General features: G+C 37.4%; 1 protein-coding gene across 1 annotated transcript; it reads left to right on the top strand.

Moving 5' to 3' along the window:
• Positions 1-878: 878 nt before the first annotated feature.
• Positions 879-2,190, top strand: LOC105730297 (olfactory receptor 5B21). The gene has a single exon (XM_012471396.2). The coding sequence runs from the start codon at positions 879-881 to the stop codon at positions 1,809-1,811; it is 933 nt and encodes a 310-aa protein (XP_012326819.2). The 3' UTR covers positions 1,812-2,190.
• The last annotated feature ends 21,517 nt before the right edge of the window (positions 2,191-23,707 follow it).

Genomic DNA, 23,707 nt, shown 5'->3' on the forward strand with positions numbered 1-23,707 from the left:
ACTCATTGTGCAATAATCAGCCAAGACTCAAGTGCTTTGAGGATGCAGAGAAGGGAGGACTTAACTGTAATTAGGGTCTACAACAAAGACTTCTGATAAGGGGTAAAAAAAATATATATGCATATACACAGATAAACAAAAACATTTGTATATATTAAATTCATAGTTTTATACTAAACATATATAAATACATACTCATATTTACATATACCATACTCCCTTTCGGTTGAACTACTGTTTAGGGAATAATTTATAAAGGCATCAAAAGTTGTGGTTGAGATCTTTGGATTTAGTATCGAACAGACCTTTTCCTGCCAACACCTTGATTTTGGCCCAGTGAAACTGATTTGAGACTTCTGGCCTCCAGAACTTTGAGAGAATAAATTTGTATTGTTTTAAGGAAAAAAATTTAGAAAATCTTTAGTGAGGCTATACTATTGGAAGTAAAATGTGGAAGACAATGAGTGATGGATTTTTTTTAATGTTTAATAATTAAATACATACAAAGTTATATCCGTATCATAATTTGACTTTATATGATGTAAATATGTTGAAGAATTCAAACTGAATGTATGGACTTTGGATTCAGAAATATAAAGGGGTGAACTTTGATTCTGACCCCTAAATAGACTATCTTGTTCAGTATTCAGCTCCCTGAGCCTTAACTTTCTTATCTGTAAGATGGGCATAATAGCACCTATCTCATATGAGTTAACAGCTATAATATACCAGAAGATTCTACCATGAATCTGACACACAGTACCTTCTCTCTATACATTAGTTTTTACCTTTATCATCCCATAATCCCCCCTCATACTTTCATTTGAATTTTGTTGTCACCTCTTCTTTAATCATCAGGCTAATTCAAATTTGTCACAATGGATAATAGCACAGAAGTCACAGAATTTATCCTCTTGGGATTAACAGATGACCCCAATCTTCAGATACCCCTCCTCCTGGCATTTTTATTCATCTACCTCATCACGCTGGTTGGGAACGGGGGAATGATGGTGATCATCCACTCAGACTCCCATCTCCATACTCCAATGTACTTCTTCCTCAGTAACCTCTCCTTTGTAGACTTGGGTTACTCATCAGCTGTAGCCCCCAAAACAATGGATGTATTGCAGTCAGGGGACAAGGTCATCTCCTACAATGGATGTGCAGCTCAGTTCTTCTTCTTCGTGGGGTTTGCCACTGTTGAGTGCTACCTTCTGGCCTCCATGGCCTATGACCGCCATGCAGCGGTATGTAGGCCCCTTCATTACACCACCACCATGACAGCAGGTGTGTGTGCCCTCCTTGCTATTGGTTCCTATGTCTCTGGCTTCCTCAATGCCTCTATCCATGCAGCAGGCACCTTCAGACTCTCCTTCTGTGGTTCTAATGAGATTAATCATTTCTTCTGTGACATTCCCCCACTCCTGTCTCTCTCATGCTCCAACACACGCATCAGCAAGTTGGTGGTCTTCTTTGTGGTGGGCTTCAATGTCTTCTTCACCCTCCTGGTCATCCTCGTTTCTTACTTCTTCATATGCGTCACCATTCAAAGGATGCGTTCTGCTGAAGGGCGGAAGAAAGCCTTCTCCACCTGTGCTTCCCACCTCACCGCTGTGTCCATCTTCTATGGCACAATCATCTTCATGTACTTACAGCCCAACTCCAGCCAGTCCATGGACACAAACAAAATAGCCTCTGTGTTTTACACTGTGGTGATTCCCATGCTGAATCCCTTGATCTACAGCCTTAGGAACAAAGAAGTGAAAAGTGCTCTCTGGAAAATACTCAACAAACTTTACCCCCAATATTAAGTGTGAGTGGGAAGTAGGCAAGCAATTAAGGGATAAACTTTCTCTCACTCCTAAATGCCATCAGGACTTTTAAAGTTTGGCTGGTTTCAGTTCTTTTTCCCCAAGAACAGTGGTTACTTCTGCTATCAGGAGAAGATGTAAAAAGCAGCGCATTGAAAAGTCTTACTCACAAAGATAATCTTGTATTTAGTGAACAGCAACATGAGACAGTTAAGCTTTTCTTGATTTAGTTTTTTGATGTGGTTCAAAGCAGAAGATGGAAGCATACAACTGAATGTGCTGAATTTTCCTAACCATATTTTTAACTGTAAGAACTTTTCATTCACTATTAAACTTGGTGTAGAGATCCCACTTTCATTTATAGTATTTATCAACTAAACATGCAGTATTGTTTTTTATTCCTTTGTTCTGTGAGTTTGAAAGTTGGACTTTCTAATGTAGACAAAGGATGTTTCAATACTTTAAATGATATTTCAGAGAAAGTTGTAATTTAAAGGACAGGGCACTAAATCAAGAGTCAGGTGGCCGAAGATTAAATCCTTCCAACCTCATACTCTCCCTTCCCTACCCTTACTCACTGGTCATGTGCCTTTGAAATTGCCATTGCCATTCCCTTTTGCTCAGGTGTTGGGGATACAATCAACCTTGTTGTATACAGACGTATGGAAACATTTTAATAGATGAATGACTTAAACTTTAACCTTTCTTCGGAGAGCCTACACTATCTTCTGTGTTTCTTGTTTCTAACATAATTACCAAAACTTCCAGAAGGTTTAGAGAAAAAAAGTTATTTTCCCTAGAGCTATGAAAAAATATATTTGTCTTCTGAATTAAATGCTTGCATTTCTTAGCACCCTTAAGTGTGGTGAATCCATTAGTGAAGATATGTAATAGCTTTCTGGGCCGTCTTTGCTTTTATTTTTTCAATAATTCAGCTCACCTCTGGGTCTCCATTGCATTCTGGTGTTCTGTAATTAGATGCTGCAAGAATAAAAAAGCCTGCCTGGAAATTTGCTTCTTAAGATAGGAACAGCACGACGACGCACAGTGCTAGTCCACCTTCGGGTCTTGTTTCATGTGCTAGATGGTTTGAGCAAATGTGTGTGCTTGGGAAGGGAGTGGTGATTAATTCCACTTCTCACTTATCAACTGCTGGATGGTGTTTATAATTACAATTAATCTAAGTCACCACAATGGGTCATGATTTCAAAATCTCCCCAAAAAACTCAATAAATTAATTTTTACTTTATAGATGAAAACCAGAAATCTTGGTTGGCTAACTCAGGTGGTTTAAAACATCAATTTAGTTTTGAGATTATTCAACTCCATTATGCACAGGGCAGCCTCTGAGGAGGATAAATCATAAGTCTTCTGGGAAAAAGAGCAAAGAAGGTGTCATGGAGCATGAGGAACATGAGGATGGCTTTCTCTGGCACATGGTTGCCATCACCTGAAAAGATTAGGAGGTTCTGAGCCCAAGGCCTGTAAAACCTATATCTGCCCAATTCACCCTCCTCCCTCCCCTCTTCTTTAGCAATAAGGCCCATCCAGCAACACACAAGGAAGAACAGACTTTACAGGCTAGGATCCACTACATATAGGAATCTTTCTCATTGAAATTTACAGAGCTCAAGAGTGCCTGCGTTTGGAGAAGAGCCTGGGAAACAGCTATTCAAGCACTGGGTGCATTCTAATCCCAGCTACAGTTTTCCTACTTGATATAATTGACTTTTTTTCCTCCTCTTCCTGCTCCTCCTTCTTTACTTCCTTCCTTTCTTTCTTCTTCTCCTCTTTTTCCTTCCCAACTTCTTTCTATGCCCAGCCCAAGCAAGAACTTTTCTCACCAATAGGCCTTATAGAGCTCTATAAAAAATTAAAGTCTAGAGACTATATAACTATTCCAGCATATATTAAGATGTGTATCCGTGCATGTTTCTTTCTTTTATAATTTTAATTTTAATTTCAATAGTTTTTGGGGGTACAGGTGGTTTTTGGTTACATGGATAAGTTCTTTAGTTACATGGATACATGGATAAGTTCCTGCAAGGAGATTTTAGTGAGCCCATCACCGGAGCAGTGTGCCCAATATATAGTCTTCTATTCCTTCCCTCTCTCCCAATCTTCCCTCATCGAGACCCCAAAGTCCATTTTATCATTCTTATGGACATATATCTTTATGCCTCTATACCTCAGTTTAGGCAGGAAAAGTGTGGGTCTCCTAACAGTCAAGGGCCCAATGCTTACATATTTATATTTTATGTTGAAATCACCTCAAACAAGTGTTCCATCTGACTATAAATAGGTATAAAAGAGTAGTATCAAAAGCTGGATGAAAATTCTAACTATTCTTCATCAGTTGTATGACCTCAAGAAAGTCATTTAGTTTCACTGCGCCCAATGTATAGGATAAAGTGTGAGGGTAACATGAAATTAAGTATGTAGATGTGCCCATGATAATGAATGTGTATTTCATACCATTGAGATTCCTATATTAGCTCTTTACCTAGCTGTCCTTGGACTTCTCATTTTGGCTCTTAAGCTGCCTGAGCAAAAATGGCAAGGAGAGCTAGGTGAAGCTCGTCCCATCCAAGTCCTAGCTTTTATTTTCATTCCTTGTGTAACTTCCTGCCCTCCAGGTTCCCAGCTCTACAGCAGACACATTTCAGGCTGACATTACACGGGTATTCATTTATAGAAGCTACTCAGAAGGAGATGTCTTGTCAGCAGCAAGACATCAATTCACAAACTACACATTACTGTGGGGAGCTCTTCCTTTCCACATAGGAAATCTGTCAGATGGAGACTAAATGCACATTTGGTTAATAACAACACCCACCCTCTCCCTGCAGGAATGGTCTGATGAATGAGAGACACTGTGTGTAGGGCCTGCAGCTCAATGCAGTGTAATAAAGGCACAGGGACTTCCTACCTGAAATGTTCAAAAGAGAATGTGAAAACTCATAAATCAGCACAGTTATTTATATCAGGCTAGATTATTCTTTTAAAAATGGATTATGATTGAATTATTCAAAATAGGATGTTCCCTTTGTGCATTAGAGGACTCGTTGAGGTTTATGTATTGGGAATGAAAAATTAAAATGTTAGGATTCCTTGGCAATTGAAGCTGGAATTTCAGAGTCATAGACTCTTTAGCCAAAGGCTGAAAGAATTTAAAAATTATCTAAACCAATCCTCTCATTTCACAATTGAGAACCCTGATTTTTACAGTTTAACTTAAACTCACCAAGGACCAAATCTGGTTTGACAGTTCTTCATATTTTATAAAGTTCTTGTTGTATAAAAAGACATTTGATACTTTTATTTGTTCACCATGATATAGTTATTTGTGCTTTAGTTTTGCAGTGAAGGAAATCAAAACTTTGAGAAATTACCTTACCTGTCTCCTGTTAAAAGGAGAAACTGAGATCTGAAACTGAGTCTTGCCTTCCCTGACCAAGGCTCTGAAAAAATAAATTACCATGTATGTTAGTAAATTTCAATGGAGGTCTTATTTCCTGTATAAATCACTTATAATCTTTCATGATGAGTCCTTGCCACGTGGAAGGCACTCTGAAGAATACAAACAAGCACAACTATAAGATGTAATTCCTACTTCCAAAGAATAAAGCCCCCTGAGTATATATTGACTGATGTAATGCACTTTGCAATAATTTTTTTGAAAAATATATATTTTATTGTGTTTTAGGTTTTTGGGTACATGTGCAGAACATGCAAGATTGTTGCATAGGTACATACATGGCAATGTAATTTGCTGCCTTTCTCCCCATCACCTATATCTGGCATTTCTCCCCATGTTATCCCTCCCCAACTCCTCACCCCCCGCTGTCCCTCCCCTAGTTCTCCCCGACAGACCCCAGTATGTGATGTTCCCCTCACTGTGTCCATGTGTTCTCATTGTTCAGCACCCGCCTATGAGTGAGAACATGCGGTGTTTGATTTTCTGTTCTTGTGTCAGTTTGCTGAGAATGATGGTTTCCAGGTTCATCTATGCTTTGCAATAACTTTACCAGCAGGAATTTTTCCAGTATTCCACAAGGCATGAATGGATCAGGGCATATTTCTTTTCAGTCCTGTTACATAGAGTCAGCTCTTTGAGTAATGCAGCCCACAGTGATAGCCAAGCCTCAGCCAATGTTAACTGGACACAATTTGCAGAAAAGACATGGTGTGAAGTTGATGAAGAAGCCAATCGATATTCAATATTGTTCCTGCTTCAGGAGAAACTTACAAATAATGTAGTGGAACAGAGCCTATACCTCTAGGTAGATGATAGTTCAAGGTATTTGTGGCCATTATCAAATGAGTAGAATAGAAAACAATAATTAGAACTCATCAGGGACAAGGAAGAATCCTGTGCGAAGGGGAAGATCCTCAGAGGAGGTGAGACTTGAGCCCAGCTCTGAAAGAATAATGTAGATAGAAACCAGAATTTCAAGATTCCAATCTTATTTTCCAGTCAAAACTCTACAAATTGCCAGTGGTGAAGCTGGTATAAGCCACTTTTCTCTGAGCTAATTTTCTTATCATCAAAGTAAAGATGATAGCACAGCCATACCTTCCTTAGGGTGTTTTGAGGGCCAAAGGAGATAATGGGTAAGAAAGCATCTTCAAAATTGCTACCCTCTTTTTAACTACAGTGTTGCTGTTGGTAATAATATTATAAGCAGCGCTGAATGGTGAGTTCCTAATCAACCATCAGAACTCAGGTATGGAGGTAGGATTGCTCATGCCATGTTGGCAGGAGCTGGTAAGAAAGTCGACCATTCAGATCAGAAGGGGGGAACCACTAATGTCTCAGTCCATTACTTCTACAGGCAATTGGAACTTTTTGTCATCAAACAAGGTGAAGAGACTGGGCCTTTGAGAGTAATTGCATCCCTATAGAGAAATCATACTTTTACAGAAAAATTCCTATAGGATCTCACCAATCAGGTATCTAGATCCAAGCTCGAGAATTCTGCCTTCTGTTCATAACATAGAATTGCTCAGTTGTTAGTTTGTGATTATTTCACCAAACGTGCATGGGGGATAAGATACTTGTAGCATATTTAATTAAGGAAAAAAGTTATTGTACGTGCATATACATACACATGTGTGTGCATATATATGTGCTTATATATATACACATATGTGTGTGTATGTGTGTATTTTAAACTTTCCAGATACTGGTAAGAAAAAGACAGATAACCCAATAGAACATACAAAATTTAATTATCCAATCTATTTTTTCAGGTTCATTTATATGGCCTATCTACAGTTTGGGGTAGTGACGAATTATGCCGATGGGAACGTTTTGGTCATGCATCTTGGTGCACAAATGTATTAATTTTTCTAGGCTAAATATACCTGGAAGTAGAATTGCTGAATTGTATAGAGTTTATTCATTTTCAACTTTTGTAAATAATGTGACAGTATTTTCCAAAGTAGTTATACCAGTTTTTACTCCTATGAACAGTGTGTGAGAGTTCTCACTGCCAGTACTTAGTATTACTGGAGTTATAAATTTTGCTAGTTTGGTTAGAGAATAGTGTCTTTGATTGTTGTCTTAATTTGTACTATCTTGATTACTGCTGAAGTTCAGCACAATTTTGTATTTTTTCCCCAAATCTTTCACATTTTTATTTGTGTAAAAATGAACCGCAAATAAATACAAACAAAATAAATGAAAATGAATATATGGGGAATTAATTCCTAACCAGATGATAGAAATATTGGTATTTGCTTGGTGACCGTTGTTAAACTGAACCTAGAATTTTTTTTTTATATTTGAAAGAGCTTTTATTTTTAAAATACACCTATAATAATAAGAATTTAGTGGTAATTTTACAGTGTGGAAGGTATGAGGTCTAGTAAAAGAACATTGTGTTCTCTGAAATTAAAAAAAGAAAACTAGGTTTATGTGCTGCTATCATCTACTCTCTGGACACTCTGCAAGCTTCACTTTCCTAATCTGTAAAAGACAACAATAAATTCCCAGAAAGCTACTGGGAGTAATAAATTAGTTAAGGTATGTAAAGTATCTAGCAAACATGGACTAAATAAATATCAGTTCCCTTCCCTCTTCCCCCAACCCTCACTTATTTAAACAGTATTCACCGAGTACCCACAGTGGGCTATTTCTTTAACACAGGTAGCCTACGAATCAAGCAAATATAATTAGCACATACTTCGGATCCTAGGTCAAAATATATATGCTAGCTTTGAAGTAGGGATGGACAATGGAGTGAAATAAAGAGCTCAGAAGCAACCCCACATTTATATATACATACATATGTGTGTGTGTGTGTGTGTGTGTGTGTGCGCGCGCGCGCGTGCGCACACGCTGAGTCCTGGCACAGTGATTCATGACTGTAATCCCAGCACTTTGGGAGGCTGAGGCCAGCAGATCACCTGAGGTCAGGAGATCACCTGAGGTCAGGAGTTTGAGACCAGGCTGGCCAATATGGTGAAACCTCGTCTCTACTAAAAATATAAAAATTAGCCAGGCATGGCAGTAGGTGCCTGTAATCCCAGCTACTCAGGAGGCTAAGATAGGAGAATTACTTGAACCTGGGAGGTGGAGGTTGCAGTAGCTGGGATTGCACCACTGTACTCCAGCATGGGCAATAGAGCTATCTATATCTATATCTATATCTATATCTATATCTATATATCTATATCTATATCTTTATCTATCCATAATCTATATCTATATCTGTATCTAGCTTACATATGTATGCTGCATCCTTGGGCCAACATTAGTGAAGTCTATATCAGTTAAAGGAATATCTTGGATTTTGCCTGATTGGTTAAAAACAATTGTGATGACATGGTCAGAAATAGCAAAGAAGTGCCAGTTTGGTGTAAAAGGTGAGAATTTTGTCCCATAATATGTTGTATTTTAGATGCTAACATGTCTCATATCTGGGATGTGCCTCAATACTTAGAAACCCGAACTGGGAGCTCAGAAGAAAGGTGGAAGTTGAGACTGGGTAGATAAGGAAACCAAATCAACCTATGTATTTTATGGCATACCAAATTATATATATACACACGCACACACATATATATATATAAAATTTGTATTATATATATTTATATACACACATACAAGCATTATGTATACATGTATGTATAAATAATTTATATATATATACACACACCAAAATATACATCACAGTAAAAATGTTAAAAATAACTAACTTTCTGTTATAAACTTTTCTGTATACATTTCACACTTCAAATGTTTAGAAACAGATAGACCCAACAGAGCTCCTGTATTATAAGAAAAGAAACAAAAGGGGAGACAAGACCTATACATAAGTAATTTTAATTCTGTGTAGAAAATAATAGAAACCAACAAGAGATGCATATAAAATGCTATAATAATAGATGAAGGGTAGATTCTAGGGTTGGGAATTGAGGAAGATAACTGCCCTGGACAAGAAAGAGAGATACACTAAAATAGAAAAGATATCATGCAGATGCATTTAGCAAACAGTGTCTGTTTGGCTGGAGTGTATCTGTGGAGAGAAGCAATGGAAAATAAGTTTGGAATGGTACGTTGGTGCCCAACAGTAGGGATGTTATCTTTCAAATTGAGGTTTTCAAATTTAAGCTATAGATTCAAACTTCACTAAAGAAATTCTGGATATCGTACAGATTGATGTCGGAGTTAAGGCAGAGTCTCAACTACTGTAGAATATTTAAAACAGCTTTCCTTATGCACCTGTGTTAAAGTAAAGCACTTGTTTGCTTTAGAGGAAATTTTCAGCATTTTACGTATGAGCACATATCCACCTAAAATATTGTTTGAGCACCTGCTCTAGCAAATATTGGTATTTTGTGTACCCAGAATCCATTTTCCTGCTTAAAATATCCTGACTTTCTTGGAGAATAATCTTTTTCTTGAAGAATAGATTGGTGGGAGAATAATGTCTAGTTCCTTTACCCTCTCCACCCACAAGTCTATGGAAGCTGAGGCAAGGATAACCTTTCCTTCCCTGTCCCCTAAGGGAGAGAAATCTGTACAGAGAGATTCATGGAAGTACATAGAGAGGAAGGCATGAGTCCTAAGCTCAGCCAATAAAAAGTTATAATTCCCATGAGTTTTAATCTGCAAGAGATGGAAAGATAGCATCAAGGCTTGGAGCTCATTTGATTTAGCAAGGAAATTCTGGTGGGGCCGTTCTAGACATGACATGGTTCTTTGCTTCTGAATTCTGTTCCTCCGCCCTCTGAAATGCTTCTGATTCCTGCATTTTGCCCAGTTTCTCCTTGCTTTTGCAAACCTCTTGATATCCTTTCAGTTACTTCTTTTTCCCCTTTAAGTTAGCCTCAGCTGGTGTCTATAATGAAACAAAACTGATACTTCTAGATTGTGAGAGTTCCATGGACAGTACAGTAAACAAGAGAGAAGTCACTTACTGAGAATAATGGTTTCCGGTTTACAGAAAACCAAATACCGCATGTACTTTGTTCAACACTGCTTGTGTTGAGCAATGGGAACACACGGACACAGGGAGGGGAACATCACACACTGGGGCCTGGGGGGTGGGGGGCTAGGGAAGGAATAATGGGGGGTTGGGGAGATTGGGGAGGGATAGCATTAGGAGAAATACCTAATGTAGATGACGCAGTGATGGATGCAGGAAACCACTACCATGGCACGTGTATACCTATGTAACAAAACTGCACTGTCTGCACATGTACCCCAGAACTTAAAGTATAATAAATAAATAAATACATACATAAATAAATAAATAAATGAACATAGCAGAAAATGGAGTAATTACCAAGGCATCCATTTTGTAATTATTTTCCTTCTTGCTAAGAATGGTAATAAAGATCTGGAAATATTGGTACATAGGATGAAAGAGATCTTAGGGCTGTTTTTGTTCCACTGTTGCAGGCTACTGACTAGGAGGTTGAGGCCTGGGTTGGAGAATTGGCCTCTGAATTGTGGCCTCTGAATTCTCACATCCAGGAAGTGACAGAGTGAGACTTTGTACAGCATTCTAACTCTGCATACCACCTCATACACCACAGCTGCTCTGGCTGGTGGCCACAGAAACATTTTTCTTATAAACATATTCGTCCTTATAAACACATTACTGATTCTTTGTTTAGATAATGGTCATGTTCTATCTGACTAATAGATGAGCCTGGCTAAAACTGGACAATGTTGTGTCCAGGAGCCAGTATGCTGACTTTCAAGTTAACTGCAACAACCACTTCTTTTTAGGTGCCTCGTTGGCTGCTCTTCAGATTTCTCTCTTCAATTCCAAGCACGTCTTATGTAAATAATAGTGTCCCTTACAGTGAATACCATAGTGTGCTACTTGGATCTCATAGCTGAACTCCTTCCAAGAATTGCCTTAAGTCGATGGGAGCCACCTCCCTGAGTTTATGGCTCCAGGTGAAGATTAAACAGCTGTAGAAGTGTCACCCAAGATTGGCCAGTGAGTAGTACAAAGGCCTGCTTCCCTGGTCCCATTTCCTTGGCACAGCTCGTAAGGGCCATCTCAGCTCCCGAGTACCCTGAAGGACTAGCTGAGGCCATTGTTGAGACTGCATTGCAGCCCAATTTCTCCCTCTGTCTGATGCTGCTGCCATCTCTCCCTTACAGATGCTGTTCCTGAGAGTCCTTGCTGGACAGCCAAGATCTGCACACAGATCTGTCTCAGAGTCTATTTCCCAGTGAAACCAATCTGAAAGATCTCCTCACTCACTCCTTTTTTCACATATGAAATAGTTATTTTGTTGTACTTTATTTTATTAAGTTTAGCAGTACATGTGCAGGTGTGTTATATAGGTAAGCTGCGTGTCATGGGGGTTTGGTGTACAAATTATTTTGTCACCCAGGTAATAAGCATAGTACCTGATAGGTAGCTTTTTAGCCCTCTTCCTCCTTCTCATCCTCTAGTTTCAAGTAAGCCCTGGTGTCCTTTGTTCCATTCCTTGTATTCAAATGTTTAGCTCTCACAAGTAATAACATGCAATATTTGGTTTTCTGTTCCTGTGTTTATTCACTTAGGATAATGGCCCCCAGCTCCATCCATGTTGTTGCAAAGAACATGATCTTGTTACTTTTTATGATTGCATAGTATCCCATGATATATATGTATCACATTCTCAGTATCCAGTCTACTATTGATAGGCATTTAGGTTGATTCCATGTCTTTGCTCTTGCGAATAGTGCTGCAGTGAACATATGAGTGTATGTGTCTTTATGACAGAACTATTTCTATTCATCTTGGTATATCCCCAGTGATAGGATTTCTGGGTCAAATGCTAATTCTGTTTTAAGTTATTTGAGAAATTGCCATACTGTTTTCCACAATGGCTGAACTAATTTGCATTCCCCCCACAGTGTATAAGCATTCTCTTTTCTCTGCAACCTCACAAGCATCTGCCATTTTTTGACTTTTTAGTAGTAGTCATTCTGACTGGTGTGAGATGGAATTTCATTGTGGTTTTGATTTTCTTTTCTCTGATGGTCAGTGATATTGGGCATCTTCTCGTATGCTTGTTCTCTGTATGTCTTGTTTTGAAAAGTGTTAATGTCTTTTGTCCACTTTTTAATGGGGGTTGTTTGTTTTTTGCCTGTTAATTTAAGTCCCTTATAGATTCTGGATATTAGACCTTTGCTGGACGCATAGTTTGCAAATATTTTCTCCCAGTCTGTAGGTTGCCCTTTTTACTCTATTTGTTTCTTTTGCTATCCTCACCCACTCTTAATTCTATGATAATTTCTGATGGCCAAATGATGTTTTACTTTTTTTAAGATTGCGATTTGTGTTGCTAAGAACATCTGAGATAAAACTCTAAATCTTTAGACTTGTTTCTTGGAGTAAACAGAAAACAGTGGCTGGTGTGCACAAAATTCACATTTCCTAGAGACGTAAAGAGCCTTAGAAGCTGTTCCCTCCTCAAATACTTCCTGAGGGTTTTCCATGTGCTATGAGCGGTGGAAATTGTCACCTTTCTGGTTGACATTGTCACCTTTCTGGTGGGCATTGTCACCTTTGTCGTTTCTCACAATTACCCTGTTAACATTTAGTTTATTATCCTAGTTTTATAGTTGATAAAACCAAGGTCCAAAAATGTGAAGCAACCTATCAAGGATTAAGCAGATGAAGAATTGTCATCATTTTCTGCTAAATGATAACCTGTGACTTATGAATCCAATTTCCCATTTTACAGATGGTTTAACTGAGGCTCAGAAACACAGATACTAAGTGATAGATCCAGGATACTAATCCACTCTTTTGCTGGCTCTATAAGCCTTTTACTCTATTCTTAGCCCCCCATCATGTTCTACTTTTTTCAGATGAGAAAACTAAGGCAAAAAAAAAAAAAATGGCTTTTCCCATGCCATATAGCTAGACTGGTGGTGTTGAGTCTAGACTCCAGATTTTCTATCTCCCACTCCACACCACCAGCTAGCTCTCATGCTCAGCGTGCTCAGGATCTGTAGGACTCCAGCTGCCTTTTCCAAACACGGTCAGTGCAGTGGCATTCTCACTTTGACTGCAAAACTCCTCACCAAATATAAAACTGAAAATGTAGGCCACCTGTCCATGTGATTGTATTTCATAACTTAGAGCTAAAAATAGCTCTCAGCTTGCTTGGCCTGTATATAACATATTAAAAGCTCAAATTCAGATTCACTCGCTTCTTGGATTAATGTTAGGATTATGACTTTCCAGACTTCTTTCTCTCACATTCTATCTCACCCAGCAGGGAATGGATTGTGCTTGTCCACATTATTTTCTATGTGAATTCCTGAGCTCTTATTTTCAAAGATGAATTGCATGACCTTATGCTCTTTACTGTACCTGCAGAATTCGTTTTTGAGGGCACAGACTCTAGAACCAGTCAGTGGCGAAAGGCTGTGTATCTGTGGGTAAGGCGTGAAACCTTTGTCTTAATTTCCTCATCTGTGAAATGGAGATAAAATCACATATTTTCTGAGGCTGTTTTGAGAAGTAAACAAACTAATTCATGGCCAGTGTTTAGGTACATTTTGGACACACACAGAGAGTGCACAAATAGGATAACTAAAAACAAAAATCAACAAAATAAAAGATCGCCACCACATAGCATAACCAATTTGTCCTAGTTTGCCTGGGACAATCTGTTTTATTATTGAAAGCCCCAAATCTCAGGAAATTTCTTAATTCTGGGCAAATTGGAACTGTTGTTTATTCTATTCACCATCAATGAAACGAACAAAAGGTTCTAAGTAATTCACTTATTCAAGAAGTGTTTATTTGTAACTAATAAATTCTAGATAGTTTGATGGTATTTTAAAGGTAAACACGACAAAAATGTATTCTCATGGAACACTCAAGCTAATGAGAATTATGAAAATTAGCCAATTGTGTATGTGCTGCCCTGAAAATTAGCATGAAATGGACAAAGAGTATAACTCTAAGATGCATTGTATCCAGAGGGACACAATCCAGGAATTTCATGGATTACACACTTCTGTCTAATACTGGCATTTTTTTTCCCCCAAGCACAAATGCTATGGGAAGTTAACAGGGTTGCAAAGGAAAAAGTTTTCTATAAGCAGGTAAATTAAACAGCTTGCTGTTACATTACTACAGTACTTCTCAGCATCTTTAGTAGCCTAATGAACACTTAAATCTCTCAAATGGGGATGTTTTAAGTATTGTTTCCAAACTTTTCAGACTTTTCAACAACATAGAATTATTTTAAAACTCATGTGATGGTACCAATATTCCATAGGGCTTTGACAGAAGAAAAATCTAAGTGGTATTTGGAATTGAACATAGAAAGTTCAAAGTAGGAAGAAAAGTGCCAAACCCCAACTCCTCATAAAAAGGGACAGTAGTCACCCTTCTGCCATCAGAGCCAGAGTTGTGGTTCTTAACCTTTTTTCTTTTGGTTCATGAACCTCCTTTCAGAATTTAGTGAGCACATGGATGCATAGAGGATAAGAAGCTTCAATCCAGAGCCTTGAACTTTACAGAGCATGCTGAAGAGATGCTGAGTCTTTTTAGGAACTGAAAAATCTTCTCTAAGTGAATTTTGATCCTTCCTATTAGCAGAGATGGAAAAAACCTGCAGACTGAAATAAATACTAACACAAGAAAGAAATTCCAAGTGTGGACTAGCATGGGATAATAGTGTAGAATGCATAGAAGCAGGACTTAGACAAAATATAGTCACTTTCATATATAGACTGCTTACTATTACATGCTTTATCTTACTTAAGAGATATTTATCATGGTATTTAGGCTGTGGCTTCTGAAATCAGACTTCTTGGTTTTGAATATTGTTTTTGCCATTACTAAAATATAATTACTAAAATATCTCTAAGTCTTATCATTCCCATCTATAAAGCAGCAATCATAAGACAGTAGTCTCTTTTCCATCAGGCTTGTAGAGGTTACATGACATAATTATTGCAACCTGATTTCTAACTCATAGCAAAGTTCAGTAAACATTACCTAATATTATTCATGTTATTATTAGGTGGGCATTATCCTTAGCATTTTCATTTCATGGAAGAGGTAATTGAGAACAGGAGTGATCTACAACAGATGCTTCCTATCAGCCCCATTTAGGGGTTCATTATTGACGAGAAGCTGGAAAGCAGTGTTATATATTTCAGCCTCATTTTTTTTCTCAGAAGAAATTATGTTAATAAAATAATGTTCTTGGCCTCTTTCTAAATTATATTTCTCTGAGTCACCCTTTATGCAAGTGATATTTATATCTTTGTGAATCACACCCAGACTTGTGTGGGTTCTCTACTTGGGTCATATATACTTTAAGTGTGTCTTTACATTTTAGGGACACTGGGAGATTTTTTCTTTTTTACAACAGATCTATAACCTTAAGATACTCTCTTCTGATTTAGGAGGGACCCTCATATCCCCAGGACCTGCTGCAGAAGTCATTTCTCACAGGCTTAAGTTGCCTCTGATCTGTCCACTGTCCCACTTAGAGAGCAGAAGTAAAAAGGAGAGAGAGAGAAGCCACTGAAACAAAAACATTCTGTATTTTAAAGTCAGAAGCAAATATCTTTATATCCTTTTTCTTTTTTTAAGATTTTGATAAGAACACAACATGAGATCTATCCTCTTCATAAATTTGTAATAAATAAATAATTATTTACTTATATTTTATTTATATATAATATATACTATTTATTTATTTATAAATACTCTTCATAAATTTGTAACAATACAGTATTGTTAACTATAGATAAAATGTTGTATAGCAGATCTTGCATAACTGAAGTTTTTTTTTTTGAGACAGAATCTCACTCTGTCCCCCAGGCTGAAGTGCAGCAGTGCTATCATAGCTCACTGTAACCTTGAACTTCTGGGATAAAGAGATCCTTCCACCTCAACCTCTCAAAGAACTGGGATTGCAAGTGTGACTGTAACTAGCAACATAATGGAGACTTTATACCCTTTGAACAACCCACCGTTGACCCCTCCCCCTGCCCCTAGCAACCACCGTTCACTCTCTATTTCTGTGAGTTTGGCTATTTTAGATACTGTATAAAACTGGAATCAAGTGTATTTGTCCTTCTGTGATTGGCTTGTTTCACTGAGCATAATATCCTCCAGGTTCATCCATGTTGTTGCATATGGCAGAGTTTTCTTCTTAAAGGCAGATAGTATTCTAACAGGTTTCAGCTTCTGATTTTCCCTCTGTCCAGCCTATGCAACAGAGCAAGAGAAAGGGAGAGGAAGAGGAAAAGAGAGAGGAGCCAATGAAACATAAACGTTCTGTGACTATTTTTAAGTCAAGAGTGAATGTTTTTATTTGTTTTTAAATAAAACAGAGAAACACCTCTAAAACCCTTGGAAGCTTCATGATTATCTGCCGACCAGTGTTTGTTTCATTCATGAAGTATTTAACTAAGTCCACATTCAAGAGAAATCTTTAAAGGGCACTCCAGAATGTGTGTAACTCTGCCACGAGAGGGCTAGTTTGACTTGGCCAGGCAGCCACTTGAATTACATCATTCATTGATTGATAGGCTTATTATTTCAATATACATTTGTGAGGCACCTACTATATGCTAGACCCTAGCAAGCATATTGACTGGCTCATAGTGTACATACTGGTGGCTGGATATGAAGGGTGAATTTTATTCTCTATGCAGTCACAGATGTCATTTTGTCATTTCTGTCTTTCCCTATACATCCTGCTTTGCCATCTCTCTGGTGCTCCATGCCACAGGAGGCTCACTTTAGATCATCTGGACTCTCTTTCCTTGTGGCTTCATGGATTTGGCCAGTTGGTGATTAAAATCCAGGAGGAAAGACATTGAAGTCTTTATTCCTTCAACTCTCTGCTTGCTGGGCCAGAGATTGCTAGTAGCTGAATTTTTCTACTGAAACTCACACCCCTGCCAGGCTGCCCCTTTCTTATGGCTACCTTTTGCTGCATGAGAAATAATGTTATTTCTATATAGATGGTTATAAGTATTTGAACTTCTTTATATCACATATAAATCTACTAAGATTGCAAATAAGATTTTCTATTGGCATGTGATTTAAATTACAGGATAAATATTTTTTAACTGTTGCTTTTTTTGTTACAAGAAACATTAACACTAAAATGGAAACTTAATTGTGAATTCCTTATTTCTTAACTGTTTACTTCATGATTTTTGTCACTTTAGATATAGTTGAAGGCACAATATTAGTAATAAGGTCAAATGTATAACTATAAATAATAATATGTTTTAAAATCTTATTTTTAATTGAAGAATAATAATTGCATGTATATATGAGGCAAAATGTGATGTTTTGATATATGTTTACAATATGGAATGATTAAATTAGGCTAATTAACACATCTAGAACTCACATACTTACTATCTTGTGGTAAAAATATTCAAAATTGACTTAACAATTTTAAAATATGAAATGCATTATTGTTTATGATAGTCACCATTCTATGCAATAGTTCACTAAACCTTATTCCTCTTCCTTAACTGAAACTTTGTACCCTTTGATCAATATCTCCCCTTTTCCCATTCACTTCTGTCCCTCCTCAAACTCTGATAACCTTCGTTCTACTTTCTACTTGTATGAATTCAATTCTTTTTTTGATTCCACATGTAAGTGATCATATGATATTTGTCTTTCTGTGCCTGGATTATTTCATTTAGCATGATGCCCTTCAGGTTAATCCAAGTTGTCACAAATAAACAGGATTTCCGCCCTTTTAAGGTTGAATAGTATTCCATTGGATATATAATTATCAAAAAGATGAGTGGTAATGTGTTGGTGAGGGTGCAAAGAAAAGGGAACCATGGTGCACTGTTGGTAACAATGTAAGATAATTTGTAAAATCTTCTGGAAACAGTATAGGAGTTCCTCAGAATATGAAAAATGGAATTACCACATAACAATAGGTTTTAAATTCTATATTTACCATGTTCTGAGTCCCGCCATTTGTGAGTTAATCATTTTCTTTCTGATGGGTTTCAGTGGCTGTCTCTCTATTTTAAGTATCATGATCATATATCTGTTTACATTAATTGATCTCCTCATCCTCTCACCCGACGCATAATTGCAGAAGGACTATTCTACATGTGCTTCCAACTTCACTGTAGTGTAGTGAAGGTTAGGATCATCCTCCTCCTGTCTTTACAGCTCAGAGGCAGCCCTTCCATGGACACAGACAAAATTACATTCCTACTTTGCCATAGTCATTCCTAGCCTGTACCCTCTGCCATAGCCTAAAGAATAGGGAAGGTCAAAGTGCCCTCAGGAAAGTTCTTGGGAAAGCAAAATCTCAATTAAGGTCAGCTTTCTGAGCACATAACAACCAGAATATATTTTATTTCACTTTTTCATATCTGCAATGGCACATTCTTCAAGATTCACACGCCATTTCTTCAACTGCTGGGGAGAGCCTGAGAAGGTCACATTTGCTGAGCATTGACTCTGGCCAGGCGTTTTTAATTTTATTTAATTTTTATAAAATCTATGTTAAGTTTGTGCTATAATTCTTATTATTTAAATGAGGAATCTAAAACTTAAAGGGACCAAAAGCCTTGCTAAACAGCTGATAGAGGCAGATTCAACATCCAAACGTGTTGTCTGACTTCAAAGTGTATTTTTTGAAAACTATATTCTTCTAGTTTTGCTTTTTTAGGGGTGGGCTTTTTATTTTTAAATTTTTTATTCTTTATTATTATGTATCCATTATTATGGGTACATAACAATATATATTTTTGATATTTTGATACCGGCATACAATGTGTAATGATCAAATCAGTGTAATTAGGGTATCCATCATCTTAAGCACTTATCATTTCTTTGGCCATTGCCATCTGACAATATAAGTTCTTGAGGTCAGAAACAGTGCAGTTCATCTCTCCATCTCTAGCACCTAGCTGGATGAAGATGGTGAGTAAGTGTTGGAATGGATGTATGCAGTCATGTACCAGTTTGGACAGTATCAGTTCTCAGTTGAAAGGTTTTGGAGCATTCACTTTGCCTGATCCACTGATGTCTCCCAAGGCACATATCTGTGGCTGCTTCTGTTAATGTATTTCTGTAGTGTAAGCAAACCCTGAATTTAGAAAAAATGCCTGAGAGATGAAGAAAACCTCACCAGAATTTTCTATTGGATTTTTCTCTTTCTGGATGACATGGATGAACATTCAATGGAATATCATGGCTGAGTTGAACCTATGTTGAAGTATTCCTTTCATATCTGCTGTCTTATTTATCTTGGGCTGACTTACTTTTGTTGGAGGAAAGAAACATTTGTTTCTTGTCTGTCATTTGAACTGCATTCTATAAGGTATTCCATCTATTTTTTTGGAGAGAAATGCTGTTTACTCAAATAATTATGTGGTATGTGTGCTCATCTATTTATTGTCAAACCCTGTTGTAAAACAGTAAGCTCTCAATACTTTCTGGTGGCTGAGTATCGCGATTGATTGCTTGAGTTTTGCATGCTAGGCAGAGTAATGATAATTCAGAGATGAAGCTAACGTGGTAGACTGAGGTTGAATCAATCTTCAACAAAGGCCTGCACTTTGAGGAGATGGAAAACACAGGTTCATAAAGTGGAGTTTGTTATACTCCATGGTTTATTTAGATGGGTATTTGTGATGATTAATCCTGAGCGTCAACTTGATTGGATTGAAGGATACAAAGTATTGTTCTGGGTGGGTCTGTGAGGGTGTTGCCAAAGGAGATTAACATTTGAGTCAGTGGACTGGGAGAGGCAGACTCAACCTCAATTTGGGTGGGCACCGTCTAATCATCTCCCAGCATGGCTAGAATACAGAGGGAGAAGAAATTGGCAAGACTAGACTTGCTGGGTCTTTCAGCCTTCATCGTTCTCCCATGCTGGATGCTTCCTGCCCTCGAACATCAGACTCTAAGTCCTTCAGCTTTTGGACTCTTGAACTTACACCAGTGATCTGCCAGGGACTCTCGGGCCTTCGGCCACAGACTGAAGGCTGCATTGTCTATTGGCTTCCCTACTTTTGAGGTTTTGGGACTCGGATGGCTTCCTTGCTCCTCAGCTTGCCACCTATTTTGGGACTTCAGCCTTCTGTGATTGTGTGAGTCAATACTCCTTAATAAACTCTCGTTCATATATACATCTATCCTCTTAATCCTTTCCTTCTAGAGAATTCTGACTAACACAGGCATTTAAGAGGTACAAGTAGAAAACTCAGTATCTTATTAAGGAACCATGTTTCTTGGCCCTCAGCTAATCTAGACTACCATTCTCCATTCTTTCTTTTTTGGCCTCAACTACTTTTTATCTCTTCAGAGATTTCATAGAGTTTTTATATTATGTTCTAGAATCTATCAATTTCCTTATCACTCTTCTAGTATCTCCAGGACTGGTTTCGGGAGAGAAAAGCAGCAGGTACTTGCTGTTTGACTTTTGGCCTTAAGGTATACTTTAATATTTTCTGTAATAAGTTTATTTTGGGTTAATGAATGGCACAGTGATGTTTGAGCACACAATTTTTTTGTTAAGTGGCGACTATAAAATAAGAAGCTATTTTAATTAGGTTAAAAGTATTTGTGTGTAATATATTTATGTTACAGATGTTTCTTATATTTCAAATAGTAAGGTAGGAAAAATTAATTTTCCAATTAGAGAAATGTGGAGCCCTGTGTAAAGTTCTCTTTGAGCTTGTAGGTGGTCTTGGAGAAGTCATTGGGAATTTATGACCATTGGTCAAGGCATGTTTGGGAATGCCTGGTTGCTGGCAAAAATGTTTTTCTGCTTTCAAGGTAAGGCCATTTGAGTCATGCCCAGGACCTAGAAGAAAACCCACAAAACTTCAGAAAACAATTTTCTTTATCCAGTTGGAGTAGCAGTTAAGGGAACTTGTTCTCTATTAAGCTGCCATTAAAAGGGATGACTCCAGACAAACAAAACAAAGATATCTAGCCAAAGAAGATCAATGGACAATCAATAAGTGGCTGGAAAGTTTGAAAACAGAATATAGAAGACCAAATGCCAACTCTATCTGACAGGGCACCAGCCAATGTTTTAGGATGGTTATGTTTGATGCAGCCTCCCAATAACTCTAACTATTTAAGACATTGTGCATAGAACTCATCAGGCCTATTAGGATTTTCCTAATAAGATACTCAATTTTCACCACAGAGTGAGTGTCAAAATAATTCGATTAACTCAATAATTTTTGTTGAGTACTGTTATTAGTCCATTCTCAAACTGCTATAAAGACATACCTGAAACTGTGTAATTTATGGAGAAAATAGGTTTAATTAACTCACAGTTCTGCAAGCTGTATAGGAGGCATGGCTGGGGAGCCCTCAGGAAAATTACAATCATGGCAGAAAGTGCAAGGGAAGCAGGCACAATCTTTACATGGCAGGGCAGGAGGAAGAGAGAGCAAAGGGGGAAGTGCTACACACTTTTAAGCAACCAGATCTTGTAAGAGTTCATTCACTACCACAAGAACAGCATGGGGAAATCCACTCCCGTGATCCAATCACCTCCCTCCAGGCCCCTCTTCCAATATATGGGGATTACAATTCAAAATGAGATTTGGGTGGGGACACAGAGCCAACTCATATCAAATACTTATTGCATGCACTGTTTAAGGGTGCTGACAACACAATAGCAGACAAAATAATAAATACACCTGCTCTTATGGAGTTTATGTTCTAGCAGTAGGAGAAAGACAAAACAAATAAAAAATGTTTGTGAGAATGTTATGCATACTATGGAAGTCAATAAAGAAGGAAGGGTAGGGGGTGCTCGTTGGTGATGGATTTTCAATTTCAACTTGATTGTAGTAAAACTATAGAGCTACGTGAACTGATGCTAAAGGGAATGCTTTTAACATTTTAACTTTATGTATGATATTTGCTATAGGATTTTGTAGATACATTTTAGCAGATTTAGGATATTTTTCTTTTTTCCTTGTTTAATGCTTTAAAAAAACGCACAAATAGATGTTGAGTTTTACCCAGTGATTTTTGTTTTCATCTATTGAGATGATCATAATGTTTTTATACTGTTAATGTGGTAAATTATATTGATTGATTTTCTAATGTTAAACCAAGAAAGAGCATTTATGGAAATAGTCCAATGTGTGTGTGGTATTTTATCAATTTTTTTATATCGATGGGATTTGTTTGATAATATTTTATTTAGAATTTTAACCTCCAGTTTTATAAGAAAGATTGACCTGTATTTTTCCTTTCTTATAACATCCTTATTGGGTCTTGTTTTCAAGGCATGTTGGCCTTATAAAATTAGTCGAGAAATATTTATTCATTTTTATTCACTAAAATGCTTTTTATGAAATTGGAATTATTTCTTCTTTTCATAACAGCTTTACTGAGATATGCTTTATATATCACACAATTTATCTCTTTAAAGTGGACAATTCAATTTTTTAGTATATTCATAAAGCTGTAAAATAATCACCACAGTTTAAAAACATTTTCATCGTATTCTAATGAAAAGAAATCCTATACATTTAAGTTATCATCCTATCCCCACTCCTCACATCTTCCCCCTATTCCTACCCCTAGGCAACCACTAATCTACCTTCTCTATATATTTGCCTATTCTGGAGATTTCCTATGAATGGTATCATATAACAAATGGTCTTTTGCTACTGGCTTCTTTTGCTTAACATAACTTTTTAAAAGTTCACCCACACTGTAGCATGTGTCAGTACTTCTTTTTATGGCAGAATAATATTCCATTCCATAGATTTGTGTACTACGTTTTGTTTACAACATTCATAAACTGATGGAAATGATGGAAATTTGGGCTATTTATACTTCTGGGTTTTCATGAATAATGATACTATAAACATTTGTGTATATGTTTATATATATATAGACACACACACACACAGACACACACACACACACACACACACACACACATATATGTGCCTCATTTTCCTTGTCCAGTCTATCGTTGATGGGCATTTGGGTTGGTTCCAGGTCTTTGCTATTGTAAACAGTGCTGCTTTGAACATAAGTGTGCATGACTCTTCATAATAGAATGATTTACAATCCTTTGGGTATATACCCAGTAGTGGGATTGCTGGGTCAAATGGAATTTCTATTTCTCAGTCCTTGAGGAATCGCCACACTGTCTTCCACAGTGTTTGAACTAGTTTTTACTCCCACCAACAGTGTATAAGTGTTCCTATTTGTCCATGTCCTCTCTAGCATCTGTTGTCTCCAGATTTTTTAATGATCGCCATTCTAAGTGGTGTGAGGTGGTATCTCAATGTGGTTTTGATTTGTGTTTCTCTAATAATCAGCAATGATGAGCATCTTTTCATGTGTTTGTTGGCTGCATAAATGTCTTCTTTTGAAAAATGCCTGTTCATACCCTTCTCCCACTTTGCGATTTTT

Source organism: Aotus nancymaae, unplaced genomic scaffold (genome assembly GCF_030222135.1).
Source record: "Aotus nancymaae isolate 86718 unplaced genomic scaffold, 86718_ANA_hifiasm-v0.15.2.pri h1tg000059l, whole genome shotgun sequence".
Classification (NCBI taxonomy): domain Eukaryota; kingdom Metazoa; phylum Chordata; class Mammalia; order Primates; family Aotidae; genus Aotus; species Aotus nancymaae.